At 39.6% G+C, this 26,412-nt stretch overlaps 1 protein-coding gene and 1 long non-coding RNA gene across 2 annotated transcripts in view; one reads left to right on the forward strand and one right to left on the reverse strand.

The window, feature by feature from the left end:
* The first annotated feature begins 2,185 nt into the window (after window positions 1-2,185).
* LOC308618900 lies at window positions 2,186-5,622 on the forward strand. The gene is made up of 3 exons (XR_014016099.1): window positions 2,186-2,951; window positions 4,244-4,306; window positions 5,472-5,622. It is a non-coding gene; the product is annotated as an uncharacterized lncRNA (long non-coding RNA).
* A 998-nt stretch (window positions 5,623-6,620) lies between these two features.
* The window catches only part of ANXA10 (annexin A10), a gene marked incomplete at both ends in the record, with an annotated part of 72,019 nt that continues 52,227 nt past the window's right edge, over window positions 6,621-26,412 (reverse strand). Inside the window, 9 exons of the mRNA XM_081237234.1 lie at window positions 6,621-6,689; window positions 8,887-9,009; window positions 11,545-11,603; window positions 12,116-12,211; window positions 13,083-13,176; window positions 13,264-13,317; window positions 20,148-20,227; window positions 21,460-21,550; window positions 23,182-23,295. Coding sequence (XP_081093360.1) covers window positions 6,621-6,689; window positions 8,887-9,009; window positions 11,545-11,603; window positions 12,116-12,211; window positions 13,083-13,176; window positions 13,264-13,317; window positions 20,148-20,227; window positions 21,460-21,550; window positions 23,182-23,295 — 780 coding nt within the window. The remainder of the gene's footprint in view (window positions 6,690-8,886; window positions 9,010-11,544; window positions 11,604-12,115; window positions 12,212-13,082; window positions 13,177-13,263; window positions 13,318-20,147; window positions 20,228-21,459; window positions 21,551-23,181; window positions 23,296-26,412) is intronic.

Here is a 26,412-nt window from a genome sequence, read left to right on the forward strand (position 1 = left end):
CAGCATATAGATGGGTCTTGTTTTTGTATCCATTCAGCAAGCCTGTGTCTTTTGGTTGGAGCATTTAATCCATTCACGTTTAAGGTAATTATCGATATGTATGTTCCTATGACCATTTTCTGCATTGTTTTGGGTTTGTTTTTGTAGGTCCTTTTCTTCTCTTGTGTTTCCCACTTAGAGAAGTTCCTTTTGCATTTGTGGTAGAGCTGGTTTGGTGGTGTTGAATTCTCTTAGCTCTTGCTTGTCTGTAAAGCTTTTGATTTTTCCATCGAATCTGAATGAGATCCTTGTCAGGTAGAGTAATGCTGGTTGTAGGTTCTTCCCTTTCATCACTTTAAGTATGTCATTCCACTCCCTTCTGGCTTGTAGAGTTTCTGCTGAGAAATCAGCTGTTAACCTTATGGGAGTTCCCTTGTATGTTATTTGTCATTTTTCCCTAGCTGCTTTCAATAATTTTTCTTTGTCTTTAATTTTTGCCAATTTGATTACTATGTGTTTCGGCATGTTTTTCCTTGGGTTTATTCTGTATAGGACCTGCTGCACTTCCAGGACTTGGGTGGCTCTTTCCTTTCCCATGTTAGGGAAGTTTTTGACTATAATCTCTTCAAATATTTTCTCTGGTCCTTTCTCTCTCTCTTCTTCTTTGGGACCCCTATAATGTGAATGTTTTTGCATTTAATGTTTTCCCAGAGGTCTCTTAGGCTGTCTTCATTTCCCTTCATTCTTTTTTCTTTATTCTGTTCCACAGCAGTGAATTCCACCATTCTGTCTTCCAGGTCACTTATCCGTTCTTCTGCCTCAGTTATTCTGCTATTGATTCCTTCTAGTGTAGTTTTCATTTCAGTTATTGTATTGTTCATCTCTGTTTGTTTGTTCTTTAATTCTTCTAGGTCTTTGTTAAACATTTCTTGCATCTTCTTGATCTTTGCCTCCATTCTTTTTCCGAGGTCCTGGATCATCTTCACTATCATTATTCTGAATTCTTTTTCCTGGAAGGTTTCCTATCTCCACTTCATTTAGTTGTTTTTCTGAGGTTTTATCTTGTTCCTTCATCTGGTACATAGCCCTCTGCCTTTTCATCTTGTCTATCTTTCTGTGAATGTGGTTTTTGTTCCACAGGCTGCAGGATTGTAGTTCTTCTTGCTTCTGCTGTCTGCCCTCTGGTGGATGAGGCTATCTAAGAGGGTTGAGCGAGTTTCCTGATATCTTAGATTAATTTTTAAACGTATTTTCTGCCAAACTGTAGATGGCTACTGATGACCCAGTTTCAGTATTGAATAGCTGCCATTTAGACTCTAGTTATTTTTGGAAAATCACTCTCTTCAGAATGCAGCAATTCAGTGAGCACTGAGTTTTCCATGTGCCAGGCATACCTCCTATATACCAGCCACTCCTCTAAGGACTAGTCTAGAGGCACAGAGGTGAAAAGAGCCTTTGCTGTCAGGGAGCTGGCATTCCAGTGAGGGAGACAATACATGAGGTGAAATTTTCTCAGACAAGTGAATGATGAGCAGGCATCTTCTGTGTGACTGCTGGAGCCACTGGACTTGTTTAGTAGGATTCCCTGCTAGTGTTGGAGGGTCTCCTGCAGAGGCAGGGGGTGGCTGTGGCTCACTGTGGGGACAAGGACAGTGGCAGCAGAGGTTCTGGGAAGTACTCCTTGGCATGAACCCTCCCAGAGTCCCCTTCAACTACTATTTTAGAACTGTCACTTTCTCTCTTCAATTCTGTCAGTGTTTTGCCTCATGTATTTGGGGGATCTGTTATTTGGGGTCTATATGTTCATTGTATCTTCTAGATAAGTGTTATATCTTCTACATGAATCAACCCTTTTATCCACATATAATGTCTTTTTTGTCTCTTGTAACAGTTTGTACTTAAAGTCTATTTTTTTCTGATATTAGTACAGCCACCCCAGCTCTCTTCTATTTACTATTTGCATGGAGTATCTTTCTCTGTTCTTTCACTTTTCAACATCTTTGTATCCAAAATTCATCTCTTATAGACAGTAAAGTGTTGGATTATGTATTTTTTAATTCATTCTGCCAATCTTTTGATTGGAGAACTTAATCCACTTACATTTAAAGTAATTACTGATAAGGAAGGACTTAGTTTTGCCATTTTGATATTTTTTTAAATAAGTCTTATGCTCTTTTTTGTCTCTCAGAGATAGTTTCTGGCAATTTTATCTGTCAATGGGTATACTTTCTAGTTTCTCTTATAGGTCATAAACTTTTTTTGAGCACTATACATTTTGAATACAATAATGTGGTAATTCTGGAATTGTCTCCTTTCTCAGGGTTTATGTTTCTAGGGATCTGCTGTGGCGTTGTTTGGTTTAGTGACTTTTCTAAACTATTTTTATAAAACTCTGTGTATATTTTTCACCATGTATGGCCTCTGAAGTCCTTGTTTCTTTATTTTTTTAATTAAATTTTTTTTTTGTTTATTTATTTTGGCTGTGCTAGGTCTTAGTTGTGGCATGCAGACTTCTTAGTCGTGGCATGCGGACTTCTTAGTTGTGGCATGCATGCGGGATCTAGTTCCCCAACCAGGGATCAAACCCTGGCCCCCTTCATTAGGAGCACAGAGTCTTACCCACTGGACCACCAGGGAAGTCCCTGAAGTCCTTGTTTCCTTAGATTGTATTCAGCTAGTGTTTGGACAGAGATTTTTTTGAACACAAGGGGGAGTGGGAGAGACAGAGAGAGGTAGAAGAGAAAGAAGAAGAAGGAGGAAGAGCAGGAGAAGGAGAAATGGGAAGAAAATGAGAAGAAGGAGGAGAAGGAGAAGAAGAAAAGGAAAGAAAAATCTTCCTTCTGTTCTTTGCAGATTGGCTCTGTGCTGGGATCTCCTGCAACACTGAAGCCTTTTATGACTCACCCTACCCCCAGGTCCTGCCTGCACTCATCCTGGAGACCAGCAGTAATGAAGGCTTGGGGTCTTCTCAGGTATTTTCTAAGTATGTGTCCTGCCCTAGGCATCTGCATGGCTGTCTGAATTCCCCGACGCATGTGGGTTTGTGTAGAGTTTCCTCAGAGGTTTTCGTTACTCAGTTGTTTTGTCTTGTCACCTACAAATTGGCACTTGCCATCTACCTCTGCAAGGATCAAATCCTGACCCGCTGCAGCTGCTGACCGTCAGCACCCCCTGAGAGGAGTTCAGGGTGGAGAGCAGGAATGAGGCAGGTGCTCTGGGCTCTGGGGAAAACGGGCAGAACAGGTCTTCAGATAGTTAGATATTTTCAGGAGCCAATTTTGTGAGCCCAATTCTTGCATCTCCTCGTATCTAGAAAAGCAATAAAATCTTTCTTGGTGATGTCTGCTCCTCGTGACCGGCAGAAACCTTCTGCAAAAAATATGTGCTTGACTGCATGTACTCCCTCTTCGCCAAAATCACATGTGTACTGACCTTGACCCCAGCCGCTTTGGAGCACTTTCTCAGAGCTCTCTGAAATGCTGTCTCCAGGCTCTAGTCCTCATTTTGCCCCAGATAAAGCTTAACTCACAACTCTCACGCTGTGCGTTTTTTTCAGTCGACAGTCTCGACTGTCATCTTTCACCCTCGGCAGCTGCCTTGCTGTCTCCCTCCCTGACTGAGCTGTGAGCTCAGCCAAACAAAGGCAAGCCGCTCACCTGAGTCCTTTCGGCAGCTCCCAGACAGGACAGACAGATGGACAAGGCCGGCTCTGCTCCCTGGGGACTCGGGGACTGGGAAACAAGGCTGACGCTAAGCTGGAAGGAGGGTGGGGAAAGGGTGAACAAAAGTGTCTCGGTGCTTTCCTACTTTTCTAACCTGTTCTTGACTCTGAGTTAAACCTTGGCTTATTTTCCACCCTTCTGGCCGCTTTTGCTTGAGTTTCTGATGTTTCTGTGCAGGGATGGGCCCTCCTGCCTGCTCTGCTGTCTTTGGTGACATCACTCACATTTGGCACTGTTTTAACATGTAAAATAACAACTTTGGTCATAGTAATGGGCTTCTCTATAAGAGCACTAAAAGCCATGCTTTTTTAGCCAAACGATTAGTCTCTTTACTAGTTTGGTCAATTTAGGGCTACATGGAGCAGCGTAAGGCTCTGGCTGCAAAGCACAGGGGTATGTCCTGAGGTATCTCCACGTCTGGCTTTATTTTGTCTCTGGAAGGGCCAGCAATTCAGTGGTACTTTATCTTCTCCTTGGCTGTAGATTGAGAACCCATCAAAACAAAATGTATTCCTACAATGTTACTCTCTTTTTTTCTATAGGTTAAACATGGGCGATGTGTTTAAGTTAATCACAGATTTTGTGCTTGTCACTCAGACCATCAGGTAGAGTAAATGCCCCTGCATGTGAAGTTCCTATAAGCAGCTGAATGTCTTTAAGTACAAAAAACCATGATAATAATTGAAACACTTCATCTCGTACGGGATCTCACTAAGTGAATTATACGATGACAAAGGTGACAACGTTGTGTTGGCATTTAAACAACTAAGTGAAGCATTCGACAGAAAGCTTGGGGGAAAAGAATGACCCTGACCGTGTCCAATTTTCCTGAGTCCTGTGCGCCTAGGAGACAGAGATAGCCAGAACGCCACCCTTTGTGTTTCAGGACATGGGTCGCTGCCCGTTCCTGCGTGACTAAGAGGAGGCTTGCAAACAACCCCTGGTTCCCTGTGACCATCCTCAACACACCCTCCAAATTCTCATGCTTTGTCTCAAAAAGGATTAGCTGAACTGATTTCTCCTGCTGACCAACTGGACAAAATACCTGCTAACTTGACCAAATATTAGTCAGGCTTCTCCCATCTGCCCCACAAGTCCCTGAACTTTAATCCACCCTTAGGCTCCTCCTGAAAGCTGCCCGGAGGGGTCCCCAGATCACCTGTCCCTGCCCCAACCCCAGGTCACTGTGAGGTGCAATCACACCACACACACCCCCATACCCCTCACCTGATCATTTCCAGCCTTGTTTACTAATCCCTATAAATTGAAGATCTTTTTCTGCTGACCTTTGAGACCCCTGCACATCCCACGGTCATAGTGTTTTCCCTTTGCAGTAGGCTTTTCCACTTACTGCAATGGTCTTTTCCAATAAATCTCTTCTTACCTAAGTCCAGATTTGTTTTTGATTCGATTTTCATGCTGCGCTAAAGACGTAAAAGATATTACTTAACTAAGGTATAGATTTCACAATTTATTGAATAGCGTATATAAAGATATCTTAGGGTGGAAAGTTTTTCGTTAGATATCTAAGTTCTCATCAGGAATTCTAACATTTTTCTTCTAAGAGTTTTAGCTTGTGTAATAGCTATGCTAAATGTCTCAAATAATTACTACTTTGCTTGAAATGCTAATGATTTTTTTAAAGGCAGAAATAAAACCCAAGTTAAAATTGTACAACATCATACACTGTAGCAGTGAGCTGAACTCTTAAAAGTAGTTTCAGATGACTAATTATTACACGTTTCTAAATGTCCTGCATTCTTCCCCCAGGCAGACCCCAGGTTCTGAGCACATTCTCCATGTCCCTGAGGCCAGTGGGGACACATCTACAGAGACTAGGCTGTGAGCCATTGAGAGCGCTCCACGTGGAATAAAGCACATCCGCCAGCGTCACTAGTACGTCTAGATTTATTGCCTGCATGTCCACATTTGCCTTGCTCGCCTTCCTCAACTGCTGCTTTCTGTGGCCGCATTTGTGTGTCCTCCCCTGCGTATCCTGGGAGCTTATCCCTCCATCTTGAGCTCACCCATCTCTGTCCCTGCTTTTGCTCTTGGCTAGACAGTGGCGTCAAACTCGATTCTCCCCCCAAATCTGACTCAGTGAGTACTTTTTCTTTGCTGCTCCTAATTTACCAGATCTACAGACACAGAAGGGAACGGCCTTGACCAATGGCACAGATCGTAGTTACTTCCCAGATAGGCTTTGATGCTGATGTTGAGGAGTGAAGACAAACAAGCAGCAGGGACTCTGCTGCCGTTGCCGGGGTGAGTGGCTGGCTAGGCACTAACGCCAAGGACAGCAATAGCCAGAGATGTTGCCTTTACCAGAGGGGTTGTCAAATACACAGCACTCACGCACACACATGCGCACACACATGCCTATTTTTCCATCTAAGTCTCTTACACAGCTAAGCTTGACAAGCATATATCTGGCTGTATTCTGCTGTTTTATACCTTTATTTTCATTTAAAGGGGACTGAGATGTTCACTTTGGCTTTACTGCGTTTGTCCAGAGTCTCGAGTAGGGAAGGGGATGGCCATGCACCCCGTTTCCCTCATCTCCCACAGCATGCTGGGACAGCTGTAAGCAGACCCACTCCTTGTAGGGAATTGACGGTTCACATTAAATAACATATGTCAATGCAATAATGTCTTTTATTATTCTGTTACACACAATCTAACAAATTCCTGATTTAGATATGTGCAAATCCAATCTCATACACTTTTGTCAATAGGTTTTTTTGAATAACCTATTGATAATAATTATTCCTGGAATAATTTTAAAGAGAGAAAAGAGAAAAGAGAGAAATATGATTCTATAGTTTTGTAATAATGCTACTAACAATGCATATTAATCACATAATCTGTATTTTGACGTGTCTCTGAAGATGAGTGCATCCTCCAAATCCTTCTTGTTATTTAGTAATCGTCAGCATCCCCGGCACAGATGGCAAGCAGAGCCTTCTCGTAATGCCCTGAAGCGAAATGCTGAAAAGAAGAAAATGTAATGTATTTGAAATACAATGTCATAGTATTTCTAAAAAGAAGCATAATTCCTCTGAACTATAGAATGAAAGACCATGGGCCGTTAGCATCACAAAAATTATTTATTTTTTTCATCTAAATATTTAATATGCCCTGAGAACTATTCCCTGGAAGTTACTGAAAAATAATACCATGGTTATAATCAATAGAACGAAGTTTATATAAAGTTGATGGAACCCTAATGTGGTTTTCTTTTTTTTTTTTTTTTTTTTTTGCGGTGCTCGGGCCTCTCACTGTTGTGGCCTCTTCCGTTGCGGAGCACAGGCTCCAGATGCGCAGGCTCAGCGGCCATGGCTCACGGGCCCAGCCTCTCTGCGGCATGTGGGATCTTCCCGGACCAGGGCACGAACCTGTGTCCCCTGCATCGGCAGGCGGACTCTCAACCACTGCGCCACCAGGGAAGCCCCCTAATGTGTTTTTATAAGAAGAATAACTTCCAGTAGAATCACATCTTCTCCTCAACTTGAAAGAGGTGTCCTCATTTATTGTTGTAAATCAGTGTAGAGTCTGGAGGGCAGATTGGGCAATATGCCTCAGATGGCTTAAAAATGTTTATAGTCATTAATGCAGAAAGTCTACTTCAAGAAATCTGTCCTAAGGAAATAATGATCAATTATTGATGACACCAAGATTTAGGCTCCAAAATATACACCATAATATTATGTATAATAGTGAAAAAGTAAAAAGCAATAAATAATAATGTGGGGCAGTTTATGTACTTTAGAACTTCTACAGTGGGATCCATGATTTAATAAAAATATTTCTCTAAGTAGTAAAACATTTTTTAAAAGAAAACGTGTACAAAAAAATTTTGTTATTGGTTATCTGTGGTGGAGAATTAGGGCCATTTTAATCCTTTTATCATGCTTCCATAGTTTCTAAGTTTTTCAAAAAAAATGATAGTAATAAATAAAAGGAATTATAAAACTTATCTTTGTTAAAAGTCAACTTTCACATGCATGTTCTCATACACAAAGTTGTGTAATTATAATTCACTGCCTTAAATGCACATAGTAAAGTTGCATTAATCATATGTGAATATTAGTAGATTTTGAGATGGCTGTCGTTAATTGCTGTATAGGTATTAGAAGTAGTTTATTCATTTAGAAAATGAGTTATGACACGCATTTCCCAATGAGAAATGTTTAGCACCACTAAAAGTTTAAGGTTTTGAAGGTGGCTGTAAGGAGAGTTTTATCAAAGACGAAGGAGGAAGATGTCTCTTAAATGCTCCATTAACCCTTCCTCTTGGAAAGCACTTCAGCTCCCTGAGGGCCTACAAGGTCTTCTGGGTTGTGTGATCTCTTGCTCCTTGGGTTGTCAAGTTTCTTCCGTATCTTTCAATAAACTAAAAAGCTATTTTATGCAATTGAAAATTTCAATGGAAACAACGTGGACAAGGTAACAGGATTTAGCTATGTGCAAAATATACATTAAGATACATTCTAGGACCCTGTGCTTGGGGTAATGCTCTGAGGGTGCCATCTTGAAGTTCTTTATACTTTTTTGAATGAGGGGTCAAACGTTTTCATTTTCCATGGGGTGCCCCAAATTACATAGATGGTCCTACATATTCTGATAATTCTTTGCTAGGTTTTATCAAAATCCAGGCTAAAGCTTAGGTGTATCAGAATGAAGAAACTACCGGCCTGTTGACTTCTGAGTCGTTGCTTCTTGGCATGAGCTTCAAGGGCTCATGGGATGGCAATGTGCAGAATTTTGCACCCACGTGATGGGATCTGACTGGCTGCCGTCTCCTATGACAACACAGGAGAGCTGATCTCAGAAAGCTCTTCACAATTTATGGGCTCTTCTTGCAAAACGTTTTCTTCCTGGTGCTGATCATTCTTGGGCATTTAGCTTGCAGATCCTCATCACATGATCGTGGGATGAATAGTTTACATGACAAACCAATGACTTTTGCTTAAAACACATCAAAGAGGAATAAGTTTTGTCACCGAGGTGAAGGGATTTTTCTCACCTGTTGCGCTAAGGCTGCCTGACCTACTAATGTAGATGATCCCAGCCAGAATATTTAACTTTTTAGATTCCACCATGAAGTTACTTAAATTACAGCTCTTGTTTCAGTTTCAAAAAGGATCAAATATGGGTGCAAAGAAATCACGTATAGGAGACTTACTTTGATATCATGGAAGAGGGATTTCCCGTATCTCTCTTTGTATCGTTTCCTTATGGTCATCAGGTCTATTTCACTTCTGGCAATTAGAATCCTGATCACGGTTTTATTATGGAAACCAAAGTCCTAAAAGACACAGCCAAGGGGAGAAAAACAATAAGGAAACAGCACCTTAAAGTCAGTCTCTCTAAAATCGACTCATCCTCTTTTCTGTGGCCGTGTGCTCCTGGTCCTGTATCCCTCAAGCCCTGGCATCCCCACCCACAGGCATCGACTCAGACTCCGCCTCCCCTCTGTGACCCGCCCCCCCGGGCCCCCACATGGTACACACACAGTCAAGTGGTCCATCTACTCTGCTTTTTAAGTGCCCTCTAATCTCTATTTCCAGAGTCATAGCCTTGATGCTGGCCCTCATCACTTCACCTGATTCTGCAATAATCCTCCCTTTTATTTAAAAAATCATTTTTTATTGGAGTGTAGTTGATTTACAATGTTGTGTTAGCTTCTGCTGTACAGCAAAGTGATTCAGTTATACATGTACATATATATATATATATATATATATATATATATATATATATATATATATATATATATCCACTCTTTTTTAGATTCTTTTCCCATATAGCCCATTACAGAGTGTTGAGTAGAGTCCCCTGAGCTATATAGTAGGGCCTTATTAGTTATCCATTTTATACATAGTAGTGTGTATATGTCAGTCCCAATCTCCTAATTTATCCCTCCTCCCCTTACCCCTTGGCAACCATAAGTTTGTTTTCTATGTCTGAGACTCTATAATTCTCCCTTTAAAACCTGGTCAACCTCCCCACTGTCTCCTGAACACTGCATTTTAAGATGCAAATCTGATCATGTGCTCTTTCTAGGTAAAAATTCTTCCTGGGTTGGGATGTGGGTCCCAACTCTGTTAGATGAACGTCAGCGTTTCTAAGACGGCAATTATATTTTTATTTTATCGTCTGCTTATTGTGGAAAACTGTAAATGTAAGAATTCCAGGTACTCAAAATATTTGCTGATTTAACCTCCAATACTGAAAAATACACAGCCATCCCTTTCTGTGTACTAGGTCCGGAGTGAATACCGCTTCACAAAGCAATTTCAACTTGTCTGTTCAAATGGAGTACTGGTGACATCCAGTGGCCAGGAAGCAGCAGCTAATTTTTGATGTCTGAATGTTTTGGGTGTAGACCTACTAACAAACTTTTCCATAATTTGAAGTGATGAAAATGAATGATCCAGCCAACTTCCCATATTTAAGTTGTGTATCATTCGCTTAGAATAAACTGGAGAAAAACAGAGATTTTCTTTGGTGAGAGCTGATGAAGACAGCTTTTGAACAATACTTGACACTGGCAGGAGGCCCTTGTATATGAACACTCTGATTACTGGAATATACACTCCTCTGCTGTACCTGCAAACTGTTCGTGAGTACACATACCTTTCTTTTTGCATTGACACACACAGCAAGGGTAGAGTTTTTATTTATTATTAGGATAATTGGCCCTCACTTTGGGCGTCATTGGAATCAGAATAATGTGATTATTTTCCCAAGGTCATTCACAAGTGAAGCTTCACTCTTTGTTGGAGAAGGAAACGGTTGATGTCATACAATATCCTTGCCCAATACACTTTTAAATATATAGTTAATCAAATCCACCTTTATTCTTGGAAATAGAATCAAAAACAAGCAGAGGACTGTGAGCACTGATCTTCATCCTGTGTTCTGAGGATACATGGGTTCTTGTACCTAATAAAAAATCCTTGTACATCAATAAAAATAACTAAATAAAATATTCTTGATCATTAGCATATTATCCAAGCTTGCTTGCTACCTCTAAGAAGTTGGTGTATAACAATTACTTTGAGGATAAAACACTCCCTTAAAATTATTGTACCACTGAATTTTTTTTAATGATTTTCTTTGAGTTTTCAGGGCTATGACATGTATAGTGATTTGTATGAGACCTTTACATTTTCTAAATATTTTTGTGCACATTGTGGATGAGATATTCATTGTCTCATGCACATAAGTGTTTGTTTCTTTGAAAATGAATGCACCAAAGATGTGCAGTTGATTATCACCCAAAACTAAAAAACATTCTCACTTAATTACAAAAATAGCGTTAGAGTTTATTGTTGTCTAGCTGTCTCATTTTAAGTGTTTTTTTAAATAATACTTTATGTTTAAAAATAACCACTCACGTTTTGTGTTTTTAAAGTTCAGGAATGCAGCCATTTCCTTCTGAGAGTTTGTAATGTTTTGACATTTTCTGCTTGATGCCATATGTTGTGTAATTGCCTGAGCATGAGGGGGTGGTCTTCATATGTGGTAAAAGCATTTGGACCTACCAGTTTCTCCAGATGCTAAGAAATGCTAAAGCACATCTCCCTGGGGGGAGAGGCCCCAAGGAATACTTCTTAGGTACCTCTGTTTGATACAGAAAGCAGAGCATTATCTTTATTTGATGGGTCTCATTTTGGTGTATATTTCTTCACTGGAGCATATTTGCTTTGAAATTAATATATTTGCATACAAATTCAAATATGGGAATCAATATTTAAATAATTGAGGTAAAACTAGTCCTTTGAGAAAGTAGACATGATTTCTGGAGAAATTTTAAAAATACGTGGCTCATACTTACATGGATTGCATTGTATAATCTGTAAGCAAAATAGGCTGGTTTGTCTCGAACACAGAGAACTAGGAAAAACCAGAGAGAAAAGAAGAAAGTTTGGGAGTGACAGTACATATTTTCTTCAAAATTTGGGAAACAATGAGAATGCTTTTTTTTTTTCCAGTTACAATCCTGGAAGACTGATATTTTGTGAGTTCTCTGTGGGATCCCTCATTGTACATTGTATTAAAATGTCAACATTTAGAATAGTGGTAAAACCATAACCTTCTTTACAAGGGAAAGGAAGTTAGTATGTACAAGATGAATTTAAAGGTGTGAGATCCCAATTACCTGAGAATTCAAGGTTTCCTAGTGTGCAAGTTGACAGCTGTTAGGAAGGGTATGGGTTCATGAAAGTTATTAGCTTGCCAGTTTAGTGCTTTGTATCAGTAGCCGATGCATGTTTCCTCTACAGAGTTAACATTCTGTCTAAATAATTAAATTCAGGGGAAAGTGACTCAATCAAGAGCTTGCTCGTGCATCTTTAATTCAATCAGAGCTAATCAGCATTCACTGTGCCAGACACATTGTTACTCACCAATTGCAAGTAGCAGCTCTTGAAAGGATCCATCATAACATTCATTAATGGCATCTACTATGTCTTGCCCAGAAATGGTTTGAAATTCCTGGAAAACTTCAACAAATTGATATAATTCAAAGGAGATTTTATGAATATTATACTTTTAAAATGCAAACATGGATTTGATTGCTTATACACAGTGAAGGTAAATAAAGTATAGGGGTGGGTGTTGGGTTGCAGTAGGCCATCTTTTAAAATTTTTTAATGGACTTTTCTGTGTTATATATAGTAGAAAAAAACCAAAAAAGTATTTTAAAAAATAAGGGAGACGGAAAGTTACAGCAGTTTGGGGAAAGTCGAGCAAAGCACCTGTAGGACCAGTAAGGCAGCTTCACACAAATCACGACTTCAGTAATAATGACCTTGGTTCATTACGGACTGTGTTCACCATATTCTTTTTTTTTTTCTTTTTTTTTTTGCAGTACGCGGGCCTCTCACTGTTGTGGCCTCTCCCGTTGCGGAACACAGGCTCAGTGGCCATGGCTCAGGGGCCCAGCCGCTCCGTGGCATGTGGGATCTTCCCAGACCGGGGCACGAACCCGTGTCCCCTGCATCGGCAGGCGGACTCTCAACCACTGCGCCACCAGGGAAGCCCACCCATATTCTTTTTAAGACAACATATGATGTACCTAACAGGAGATAGGTAATATAGGTGAGTAAGTTCTCCATCAGAAACAGAGGTGGTTTTAAAAAGTTTAGTATTGAAAGGTTATGTGATTCAATTATTGGCAAAATAAAATTCTAGGGGAGCTTCATCCTTAGCAATGTTATTAGATGAGGCACGTCTGTATAAACATAACCCCAAAGAGGTACCTTTGAGATAACTGGCTTTCCTCTCTTTATATATAACACCCCCCTTTCCCAATTACCTACTTCTTTTTATTCTCTAATCAGGGGGTAGCTGTAGAGAACAGAGGGCAGTTACCCAGCCACAGCTGCTGGTAGCTCTTGTTACACAGGATCATTTGCAAAAGTGTTTTGTGCTCCCCTGTCCTCTGCTGGCAGGCCTCCCACAGCACCTGAAACATCACAGGCCGTCAGGTAGCACCGCAGCCCCAGGCTGGCGTGCCCAAGGTCCCACGGTCGCCCCAGGGCTGGCCCGTTACCATGGCGTCCTGGGCAGCCGTGGCAGGGTCCGTGTACCCTTCTTCCCTGGTTCCCTGTGAAGTAAGCACAGGTTTCCCTCTGTAAGTGCTCTGAATTGACAACTTAGTAGGGTAACTGGGACACAAATCTTTGAGCCACGAAACACACTGGAGACGCCTAAGAAAGTTCTATCGTTAGTCGGAGTTAGTCTACATTTCTTGGGTTATGCAATGCAGGTCTTTTTAAAAATGTGGGCACTTTTCATTTTTTCTTTGTAGCCGAGGTAATCTTTCAAGGGAGTTGACAAGTTTTTCGCTTTTCCGTTTCCCTGGGCAGTACCTCTGCCGCCCACCCCTTCAAACAGCGCCCACTGCCTGGCCAGCTGGTAGAGACGGGATTTTAACATCGTCAGAAGGAAAAGGCAGAGAGAAAGCGTGAGTTAGTGCTCAGTCTCTGACTTGTAACATCTCATATAGGCAACAGGAAAATAACCATGAAATCCAGAATGTGTGCAGTGAGAGGATTTTGTAAATTTGTTTCACTCCTGCCTCTTTATCATATGAAGAAAGAACAGACATGGCCAAGCTGCCCTAAGAGAAGTGCTTTCAAACAGGAGGGAAGGAGAGCCCCCTAATGCAGGACCCTCTGGTCCCTGAGGGTTATGAGGGCAGAAAGAGGCAGGAGAGACACGTGATGAGTTAGTTTAGTTAACCTTTCCTCTCCTTTGGGTCCAGATCTGGAGGAAATGCTTTTTCTTGCTTTATTGACTTTGCTGAAAGAACACAGAGTACACTGCCTTCTGCTCCTGTTGTCTTTTCGGACTCTGGAAATGAACTCAGTGACGGAGCAAGATGGGGCAGCCGAGGCCCCAAAGACCCCTTCCTGAATTCATCTCAGTCCCGAAGCAGCACGAATGGGCCCCAAATCTCTCTTCTGCTCCTGATGGAGGAACTTGCCTGCTGGCTGACAAGCCGGCAGCGGAGCCGGACAGGTGCAGTGGTCTATGGCCGCAGCAGGGCAGACCCTTCCAGCAGGCCAGGGCTGTGGGACAGACCGCGCTGGCTGGAACCCTGTGGGGAACACAGCCGGCCACTAGTGGGAGTCTTAGGCTCCAGAGAGAGCAAGGGTGAGGCCAAACCATCATGAAAGGTTACTTGGTTCTGATCCAACTGAGACAGAAAAAGGGATATAAGTTAACCAGCTTAACTGGTCAAGTCTCGTCTTCTCAATGGGATTTGCCCTGAGCAAGCTGTGCAACATCGTAACCTACCCGCCATCCCCTCCCCTGCCCTGCCGTATCCTTCATCACCTAACATGCTGTGAAATGCACCAATTTGTTAGGTTTCTCCTTAGCTGTCTGCGTCCCCCGATAGAATGCAAGCTTCTGAAGACTGGGGTCTTTGTCTCTTTTGATAATTCCCAATTGTCCTTGGCACATTTGAGAAATATTCACTGAGTCAGTACTGAACGAAGGAAGGGAAGTTAAAGAAATACCTTTTAGATGGCAGAATTTAAACACCAGTTAGTAGAAACGGGAAGATTTTCTGGATCGTTGAAGTGTTTTTTGTGATTTCCAATCAAACGATGTAGCTAACTAAACACCTACGCATGCAAAGTCTGTGAGAAATATTCAAGAATTTTCTGCAGTTCTGAAATTTTTGTGAGAGATTTGATTTTTGGACATTTAACTTGAAATGGTGCCCATCTGTTTACTTCTTTGTGCAGTTAATTGCCAAAAGCACTTTAAGCAGACTGGTAGATTAAAAAAATGTGAATCAGTTTAATGTGTGATTTAGCTTTTCCCAGCAAGTGGATTTTGTCATATAAAAAGCCTAAGACAGTAGACTGGTAGGTGATGTAAATGCCAGAGAAACGGCATAAATGACAGTTGGGGTTAGGGACAAAATAAAAATATGAAAGGAAGAAATTAAAGGAATTAAAATCTGGCTGGAAGTATTTGGAGCAAAGTGGCTACAGATGATCCCCAGAGGCCTCAGGGCATGAGTCTGAGGAAGCATCACTTGGAGACTGCTGACAGCCAAGATGAGGACAGTTTCCATTTTTTCTGTCTGTGGAAACATTTATCATCTGCAGGGTGATTTGCACATATGGATTAATTGATCTCTAAGTGACTAACTTTTCATTATTTGACAGATACTTAGATCTCCTGTAAATCTGGTTTAATAAAAGCACAGGAAGTGCTGTGAGTCAGTTCAGTGATTGGCATTAGTTTTCAAGAAGAACGTGTTCTGGTTGAGTGGTTTTCTTATTAGAAACAGCCCTGTTGGAAAATTCTTTATAGATTAAAAGCTCTTTTTTTCCCAGAAAATGTGACAGTAATTTAAACACTTCACGTTTCATGCATACCTTAAAGCTTCCAATTCCCTCAATCTCTATTAATTGACAAAAAAGAGGTGTATCTGAATGTTCATCATGTCAAAAAGATGAAAGCCATGGGTGGTGTTTCCCCTGATTCTGGAAGTGACGCTGCAGAGGGAGGGAGGAGGATGTGATTGTAATTGCTGAAGAAGTTTGGAATATGGGTACTGGGAGGGAATGGAGCAGAATGGGTTCACTTCCTTTGATTTTCAGGGTAGATATCTGGAATCTCAAGAAAGCAAAATGATAAACCCAAGGACACACAGCTGACTTAGAGCCAAGAGCAAAAGATACACAGACATATACCTGGTTGTTTTACACAGAGTATCTATCTATCTGCCTGTCTATCTATTATCTGTCCGTCATCTATCTACCAGTCTGCCTATCTATATCTCTATCTATCTATCTATGTATCTATGTATCTATCATCTATCTATGTATATATGTATGTATGTATCTACCATCTACCATCTATCAAACATCTATCTATAGAGAGAGATGGGGGCAGAGAGAATAAAGATCCCAACTGGAGGGTAGAAGGAACTTGGTCACGTGACAGTGCCCCTCAGTTATTTGGCTGGAACTCATCACCTCTTTTTGTAAGATGTCTAGACAGAGTCTCTGAAATGGTGTACCCCACAGATAGTGGTCAGAAGTGTTGGACTTCTTCAATTCTCTAGTTAACGTTACATCATTTTCACTCTTGGAAATTTACTGATCCAAAGCCTAAACCAGGAGGTCCAAAATGCAGAGCCATTAATGTAGAAGTCAGAAGTCACTGGTCGGACTTCAAAATATTTAAACATCTATGAGAAATTATACATTTTACTAAGCATTACATGGGACTCCTGATCTTGAAATATAAGTTTTTCACTTCCATTTTCAATTAGGAGTTAAGTGCTTTCTTTGAAATATGTATTATCTTATACTCATAAATTGTGTTTTACATTTTAAGGGGAATATACTATGAAACCTTATAAATACATAATATTTAAGTAAACCTCATTAATTTCCCTTGGCTTCTTATAAAATCTAGGTCTTCCTTCACCATAAATTTTTATATTCTATGTTGAAAGGACAATTTTACTGCTCTGAAGAGCTATTTCAAGGTTAAACACACACACACACACTTAAGTTCCAACTCTAGAAATTGAACTTAAGAAGTAATACTTTATCCTGTAAAGTCATAATCCAAATTAGGTGAAACCCAGTGATAAAATAAATTGTCTATTATTTTAAAATATGTGTCTATACAAATAATATTATGTATACAAATACACATTCTCAATTTATACTCTATCAAAAATAAAGCATTGTTTAATTTCAGGGAAAAGGAACTGCAATTGTGCATAAGATAGCTAGCCCTATTACATCAAGGGAAAATATCATTCACTGATTTTTTCCCCTTGTGATTTATTTTTTCTCAAGTTTAGTTTTCAGAACTGTGTGTTTTTTCCTGAAATATAAGAGCTTTGCTTTATAAAAACACACTGCGATCCTGATTCTTGGCTGTCAGTTACTTTTAGGGGGTTTGTAGCATAACCTTTGATGAGGTGCAGAGATTCTGAGAGGTTATTTGAGTACTTGATCATTGGAATTTTACCAGATAGAAGTAGAACTGGAGTTCAATCAGATGGGGTTGGAGGTGGGAGCCATCACATTTAACAGTGGAGGAGGAGGTATGGTGTCTTGAGGCTGTTTTCAGGTTAGTCTCTCACTCAGCAGACGTGAGATGTCAGGCCAGCCACGGAGCCCATCTGAGCTCCCAGGGACAGGGTGCAGCCAGTCAGCTCCCTGGGGAGCTGACTCTGAGATGGAGACCTGCAGGTATCTTGTTATATTTTTTTGCCTTTTTAAAAAAAAATTATTGAAGTGTAGTTGATTTACAATGTTGGGTTAGTTTCAGGTGTATAGCAAAGTGATTCAGTTATACACATACACATATTGAAAAAATACCTGCACCCCTTTGTTCATAGCAGCACTGTTTACAATAGCCAGGACATGGAAGCAACCTAAATGTCCATCAGCAGATGAATGGATAAAGATGTGGTACATATATACAATGGAATACTCCTCAGCCATAAAAAAGAATGAAATAATGCCATTTGCAGCAACATGGATGGACCTAGAGATGATCATACTAAGTGAAGTAAGTCAGACAGAGAAAGAGAAATACCATATAGCACTTATATGTAGAATCTAAAACATGATACAAATGAACTTATTTACAAAACAGATTCTTGTTATTATGGGATGTGCTGGGGATCAACCATGGATGGGAGAGAAAAGAAGCCAAATTTGGAAGGAGAGGCTGGACTGTGATATAGGCCTAGTGGAATGCAAAATAATCCTAATGAAATATTTTTTGTCTTACTAGAGAGCTTATATATTTCTTTAATAAATTGAAATAAATTTCTTTTTGGATACTAAGAAAATAAAAAGGTGTTTGCTATTAAGATGCAACTCATGGATTTATAATAGGACTTTTGGTTTTATTAGGGGCAGTACTAATGCCAACACGAATTTTTGACTGGAAACTGTTGTTTTAATTTACATTATGGAGCATCAGTCCTAGAAAACCAAAAGATGAAGACCCTTCTAAATTGAGAGAATGTTTTAGTTAATCTTACAACGTTGAAAAGTTAGAAAATATTCAATTGACATGTTGCCAATTAAGATTATTTTTAATATTAATAATGATTATTAAAAACTTTTTTCCTATAATGACTCAACTTCTGTCACAAATTTAAATAAGCTTATTTCTACAACACCTTACACAGAAGTCTCAAGTTGGACAATATCTATTCTCTATTGATGTTCTCATCCCAGAGATTAGACTCTTCAGAATAGGACTTGATGAATTGATACAGGCAGTTTTATGAACTATGCAGCCATGCCATACACATCCAAATTAAACCACAGGAAACCAAATTAAACAAGAAAGCAAATGCTTGATTTTGTTTTTACAAATAGAATTTTTACTTTAATTGAAAGGTCAATAGATTTGCTCAGCACTCGGCCATTGTTTTCAGTTGAACAATTTGAAGAAATCCAACCAGCCCTAGGCACCAAGCTCCCCTCCGTCTGGGGCAGCTAATACTTGCTTCCTCTGGAATCTTTCCTTTTGGATTTCTTTATTCCTAATTCAAAACTGACAATAACTTGGGCACAAAAAAAAGAGTAAAAAAATGTAAAATTCTTGTTGCCTGGCAATGCATGGAATTGTTAGTTTGTGTTCTAATCTGGCTGATATATTTATTCATTCTTAAACTATAGAGACTATTATGAAGTAAAGTATAAAGTTTTTAATCACAATAAACACACATTGAAGAAACCACAGCTGTGTTTGATTGGCTGTGTTAATCCACCCCGAATGAGGAAGATAGCAAAATTGCCCAATCAGAAAAGAAGGAAAATGAAGTAGTCACTTAAATTTGCACACTGCCATTGATATTTTAAAGGAAAAAAAAATCATTATCAATAGTCATTTTAATTATTTTCTATATATAGACTAGTTCTAGACAGGGTAGAAAGAATTCTTAATTTTTATCTTTCTTGTGTAAAGTATACAATACTTTAACTTGAGAAATAAAGTTGTTTTTGTAAAAAAAACTTTGTAGAATTTAAAAAAAAAGAACTCTCTCTAGGTAAAAGTTTGAACCTGCAATTTCAGAAAGAAAAATTAGCATATGGCTCTGGGTCTGTTTTCTGGAGTGGTTGGGAGATTTTCTGTGTTTTTTTCCTGACCTGATGTTCCCTTGTTTTCTTTCATTCTATAAGTTCTATAACCTGGGCTGGAGCATCAGGAGTTCCATCCACTGCTCTCCCTGCTAGAAGATGGCTAGTCAACAATCTGAGTGATAACACAGAGAAACCGAAATAGCTTTTCTTGCCTAAATTCAAGCCCCTTGTTTCCTGCTGAATCCTCTCCCGTTTCCTGCATCACTTCATCAAGTACTGAGGGTGTGTCTGATTGATTTGGTCAACACAAACTCAAGGAGAAGATGGAATTACAGAAATAAAGAGATGGTAAGAAGGGAAAACTAGTTTTTATTTTCAGTAATCCAGATTCTCCTAATTTAAAGTCATGAGTGAGGCTCCTGGATCCCCATGTATATTGTACTCTCATCTGGTGGTTCTGACTATTCACCTGTTGGTGTGGTCCTGGGTCCCTGGGGCCTTAGGCCATGTTCTCATTCTACTAATTGTAACTGTAGTATTTTAAACCTGTTAACACCCTTGTAATTTATAATTATTTATGCATTTATTGATAATTATAACCATTTTACTTATAGTAGATTGTTTTGAGAACAGAGATGGTGTCTTATTCATATTTGTTTGTTTCTATATCCAACCCAAGTTTCTATCATAGTGCCTTGAATTTAGCTGGCATTCAGTACTTGTTATTATACAGAATTCACTGTTAAGCTGGGGTAAACTGGAGTTTTCTGTCCTATTTTTTGAAAACGAAACATACCTATTTTTTTTAATAGTGCAAAATGGTGTGAATTTTGGAGTTTCATACCTGGACCAAGTTCACCAGCGTATCTCTGAAGTGTCCCGAGGTCTCTGAGTAAATGTCCTCCTGCAGGTCACGGCTGTATTCTGGGTACGAGAACGCCCACGTTGGAGGGTTGGTTTATTATAGAACCACGTATCACTGTGCTTGCCTAGGTCAGCGCTACTTCCCCCATATGAGTGGAAAGTGAGGAGACATCTAATCTGCTGACATTTCTTTGTCTTTTACCACATTCTACTCACATGAAGCCAATAAACAGTCCACCCAAGTAATTTGACAGCAGTGGTAACATAGGCCCAGGTCGGTTTTCTTAAAAAAAATACTATGTCTATTCCAAAACTGAAAAACAACATTGAGAATCATTTCGCATTCTGCAATCTTTAAAATTCAGAATTCTGCCTTCTCTTTCCTTAGCACACTGCCCAGCCCGGCTCTCCCCAAGTCTTTGTCCTGTCTTGATATTTTCAGTGAAGGGTCTTACTTCACTCCCCTTGGGAAAGTCTTGTTTTTGTTTGAATGCAATAGAGCTGATTGTCTGGGACATTTTCTTGACAGTTCAATGTCACGTAATACATGACGCAATGGAACTTAAGGCATTAAGCCTTTAAAAAAATGTAAAGAGTTAACCTTTCCACTTTTAAGATGCGTAAAAACCTGATTCTGAGGTGGATCGCAGTGATTATGAGGTTTACGTAAATTGAAGTAGTTGCCCATATTTGTAGAATTCGCCGAGTGATCATCGTGCTTTGCTTTGTTCTGTCTTTATACCTGGTCCCTCCTAGGTAAGAGATACGATGCTCCCTGAGCCACTGTGCCAGGTACTTGCTGTCCTAATGTAAACACCCACCTCATAGAAACTAGTAATTATTTTCCTGGAAAGTCCGCTTCACTTGATTGTCTAGGGAATTGTTTCATTTTTAGTACCCTAATCATCGATTCTACTTAGTGAATTAATTAGTCTTGAGTGAGTGATATTTCACATATGAGTGTCTTAGAAAATTCTTTAAAATACATAAACTGGAATTTTTTTTTTTTTTTTTTGGCGGTACGCAGGCCTCTCGCTGCTGTGGCCTCTCCTGTTGCGGAGCACAGGCTCCGGACGCACAGGCTCAGTGGCCATGGCTCACGGGCCCAGCCGCTCCGTGGCATGTGGGATCTTCCCGGACCGGGGCACGAACCCGTGTCCCCTGCCTCAGCAGGCGGACTCCCAAACACTGCGCCACCAGGGAAGCCCTAAACTGGAATATTTTACACATTATTTGAAACATATATAGTTTATATGAGTGTAAAACATATGTACAAATGTGTATTTCCTTACGCAAATAGTAGGCTTCTCGCATCTGGAAAATTTCTCCGTTTGTTCTTGAAGCTAATATATCAATGAGGCAATTCTCATCAGTGCCTGCTCCCTGGAAGGACAGAGCAAGAGAAATATAAAGGCATCTGTGCTGGAAATAACAGTGCACTCTGTGCAGTAAAGGGATCCAGCCTCCCTGGTGTTCTGAGAGGTGGCAGGGGGCAAGGAAGTATGCTTGGGGTAAAGACAGGCCCAGTTCAGTCTGCCTCTGCTACTTACTAGCTGTTTGGTCCCCAAAAGATAATATTATCTAAAACTCTGTTCCTTCATAGTGTGAAACAGCATGGGCATTTCTAAATAATGTGGGAAACGATGTTTAAACAATGCTCATGACACTGATTTTTTTCCTGCTAGAATATCAATTCTTGGGCAAGCTCGAATTTGATCCTGGGTCTCTAATTTTGCAAAGATGTTTCAGAGACGTCTCCCTGCCTCTCCCCGGATGTGGACTTCTGCACCGTTTGCCTAAACATTTGGACTGGGTACTTTCTGTAGTCTCTTTCAGCCATAGGCATAAACTCTTCTCTGATGGTGATTTTAAAGACAACACATCTGTTTCAGAAAGCTTCAGAAATCCTTTCCATTCTGTGAGACATTGATACAATGTAACAGTTTCATCTAAACAGTAACATAGGACTTACTTCATATCATTTTGCAAGAGGTAGGGATTGACATTATGCAACACTCAATACTCTGTAATGGGCTATATGGGAAACGAGTCTAAAAAAACAGATAAGAGTGGAGTGGATGTATGCACATGGATAACTGATTCACTTTGCTGTACACCTGAAACTAACACAACAGTGTAAATCAACTATACTCCAATAAAATTTTTTTAAATATTAAAAAAATCAGTACTTTTGGGATTCATATCTACTCACTGAATTTTAATTGAGTAAATTCCACATATGGAATTGTAAAAAATATTAGTTGAAATTAATATTTTACATAAGGCTTATTCTGATCTACAAATATGATGGCCAAGATCCAGATTCTGTAATTTTTTTCCCTCTCCCTTTTCGAGTCACACATTGTTCCCAGACCAGGCTAATCAGGTCATTGGCAGGCATTGTATTGGAATGATTGTAGCAGGTCTGCAGGTGTTTCATGTCAGCGTTTGGAAAGATGTGAAAAGCCGTTTGTCTCCCATCCCTAGCCAACAAACCTCTGACAAATCTGTAGTTAATTTCTTTACTGTAAGAAAGAATTGTTCTAATTCTTCAGAAGTAACATTTTGCTACATTTGAGCAATAGTTTTTGTAAAGGATTAATTTAGGGTCACAAAAGTATAGATGTCATCTATATTTTGTCTCTGACTCAGTATTACCGCTGACTCATTACTTTATGAGCCCAATTTATACCACAGTGTAAAGAGATTCACATGAATTATAATATTTCCTCTTAATGTGTGAAGATATACTGGGGAGAGACAAATCCAAACAGCCCCAGAAGCTTTCCTTTTGGCAGACTGGCACAGAGCGGGGTTGGTGGGTCTGAGTTTGCACAACAGGAGAATCGACTGATTCTGCTGCTGGGCTCTGGAGGTCCCCCCTTTCCTGACACCCCCCCAGCATTTCTTTCATTTCTTCTTTGAGCAGAAGTTCCCTCCCCTCCCTGATCACACATAGCAGCATCATAGGGCAGGTCCCGCACTATGGAAATACTTTCTCTTCCGACCTCTACCTTCATGGCATGCCAGAGCTCGTGGGCATCGTAGGAGGGTGGTGGGTACATGAGGCCCACCATGACTTCCTTGAAGTGATCGGAAAGCTTCTCCTTCAGCTCACTAACCAGGTCCTGTGGAGGAAAAACAAATACCTTCATTATATCGCTTACCAGTTTTATGAGAGAAATGGGATAATTGCAGAAAGTCTTCTAGTATGATTTCCTTTTCCACGTCACTTCACATAATAACTAGTCTGGTTTTAGTTCACATGTGTGTACATGGATTACATGAGATCGTGGACTTGAGGGTTTGAAAATGACTGATGTGATGACATCTCTGCATGAGACATCATCTGTATGGATATTCTAGTCACGTAAACACAGAAGGATACTCCTTCCCTAATCCCAACCCGACCCCTCTTCTCATCTCATTATGAAAATAAATAAAATTTGAAACCTGAAAGCATTTTAGTTGGGAGTGCTTAGTTTTCTTGTGTGGAATTAATGAAAGAAAGTCCTTAAAGAAAATATGCATTTTATTTTATCATTATAGCAATGTCTTTTAGCAAAGAGTTTCTGGTTATACTATTGCCAAAAAGCTTGTATAAATGAATTAAGTAGTCTTAGAACTTTCTTCAGATAGTCACATGAATATACTTACTGAAAATATTGAAAATTAAATGCTTAGAAGGAAAAATAAGGTGCTGGATTTTTGGCCTTGAAATACAGGTACAAGAGCATGAAATTGATCGTTTTAATGTGACTTTCCTTTCACTCATGTAGAGTGGATGTTTAAAAACATATATGCTCAATTTATTTTTTGTAGGGTTACAAAGATATCTGAAAGATATTTAGAATTTACCATTTCTTGCTAAAATGTAGAGTGTATATTCAGTTTTATGTTGAAATACACAACATTTTAGTTCTGACTTGGTTCAATAATATAATTCAATAAGGCATAATAAATAAGCTTTGTTACAATAAAAACGAAATAGTCATAATTTTCATTTTATTTAGTATAATCGGCAGCACGTTTCCTATACTGTGGGTTTTCTTTTTTAACAAATAAAAGCATCATCCACAAGGTGGTAATTGGTAACAGAGACTCTATTGAATTTTCGCCCAGGTCAGTGCAATTTGTTTAATGAGCAGTTAATAGGTGTCTGGAGTTGTGGCAGGTGCTTGGAGTAGATATAAGACTTATAAGGTCGCTTCCTCATGGAGCTGGTAGTCTAGTTAATTCCCTCATTGTTCACCATCGACTGTTTCTAATCCCTTTACCAAATAGTCCTGACGGTGCTATTAGGAGACAGGTGATAGCAATGGATAAATCTGACATGAACATCTGAGCTTGTGAAGGCTTTGTTCTCATGCTCACACGAGCTCAATACATCTTTTTTGAAGGAAAGATGGCAGTGTATTCAATGGGTGTTTATTTCTACTCTTTCCCAGACATGGTGGTAGGAGCTGGAGAAAAATAACACAGGGTTTCTGTTTTCAAGAGGACCAACATCCCATAAACCCAGACGTAGCGTAAGTAAAAATGTGAGCTAATGCTTTCAAAGGCTCTGATCTTCATTTTTCACTTTATAAGATCCTAAAGCAGTAGTTCAAGAGAGTTCTAAGAATTTAGATAAGATATCAGAATGGCCTTACAGGATCAGAGGACACAAGACACAGTTACACAAGGAAGGACAAGTGGCATGGAGATAAGAGTTCAGATGCCATTTGTGATGGTTAATTTTATGTCAGCTTGGATGGGCCACAGCACCCGAATATTTGGTCAAACATTCTTCTAGATGTTTCTGTGACGGTATTAAAAAAATTTTTTTTAATTGAAGTATAGCTGATTTACAATGTTGTGTTAGTTACTGCTGTGCAGCAAAGTGACTCAGTTATACATGTATATGCATTCTTTTTTCCTGTTTTTTTCCATTATGGTTTATCCCAGGATATTGAATATAGTTCCCTGTGCTCTATAGTAGGACTTGTTGTTTATCCATCATATGTAATAGTTTGCACCTGCTAATCCCAAACTGCCAATCCGTCCCTCCTCCACCCCCCTCCCACTTGGCAACCACAAGTCTGTTCTCTATGTCTGTGTGTCTGTTTCTGTTTAATAGATAATGCCATTTGTGTTGTATTTTAGATTCTACATATAAATGATATCATATGGTGTTTGTCTTTCTCTTTCTGACTCACTTCACTTAGTATGACAATCTCTATCATATCATTTTGCTGCAAATAGCATGATTTCATTCTTTTTTATGGCTGAGCAGTATTCCATTGTATATATGGACCACATCCTGTGAAGGTATTTTTTAGATGATTAGCATTTACATCAGTGGGCTTCGAGTAAAGCAGATTACTCTCCACAATGTGGGTGGGTCTCATTCAGTCAGTGGAAGACTTTGTAAGAAAAGATTGATTTTCCCTCAAGAATTCTACCAGCAGATGGCCTTTGGAACTGAGCGGCTACCTTCTCCCCAGCAAACCCATTCCTCAGCATATATCTGCAGAAAACCATAATTCAAAGATACACCACTATATTTTAAAATTTAGTTGAAATGGATCAGTTCCTTGACAGACACAAATTACCAGAATAAACTCAAGGAGAATTTCAAACTCAGTCAAAATTTCCTTATATTTATTTTGAAAAACTGGATTCACAATTAACCCACACGCTTAATCTCTAGACCCAGGTGAAATCATTTGAAAAAAAATCTATGAAACGTTTAAGGTGGAAGTAAAATCAACTCTACACAAAATCTTGTAGAAAGCAGCAGATGAAAGACTTCTCTATTTTATGTGACTAGTGCTGTCCTAATACCAAAAAAACCCAAAAAACAAAAAACAAAAAATTAAATCCAGCGCAGTGCCTTGAAGGTTTAAATGCAAACAGACCAATGGAATAGACTTTTATGTAGAGAGTAAAGGGTCCTGGCAGCTGATGGAAAGGTAGAAACGTTAGAATTATCATCACTTTTGCGAGCCTTCCTCTGACCCTCGGGGAAGCTGATTATTTCTTTGCCACGGTTGCTCCACTCTCGCACTTATTACACTAGATTTAATGACCATATTATATGCATTTATGTGCCCCCAACGTCTATCAGACATGGACTTTCTCACAAATGTCCCCAAATCCATCATCTCACTCTGGCACAGTGCTGAGTACTCAAATGTGCAGAGTACGTGGTATATAATGTATAAATGAACGTGTGAACAAGTGCGAGAATAAAGGAATAAATG

The sequence above is a fragment of the Mesoplodon bidens genome (genome assembly GCF_964165515.1).
Source record: "Mesoplodon bidens genome assembly, chromosome: 6".
Taxonomy (NCBI): domain Eukaryota; kingdom Metazoa; phylum Chordata; class Mammalia; order Artiodactyla; family Ziphiidae; genus Mesoplodon; species Mesoplodon bidens.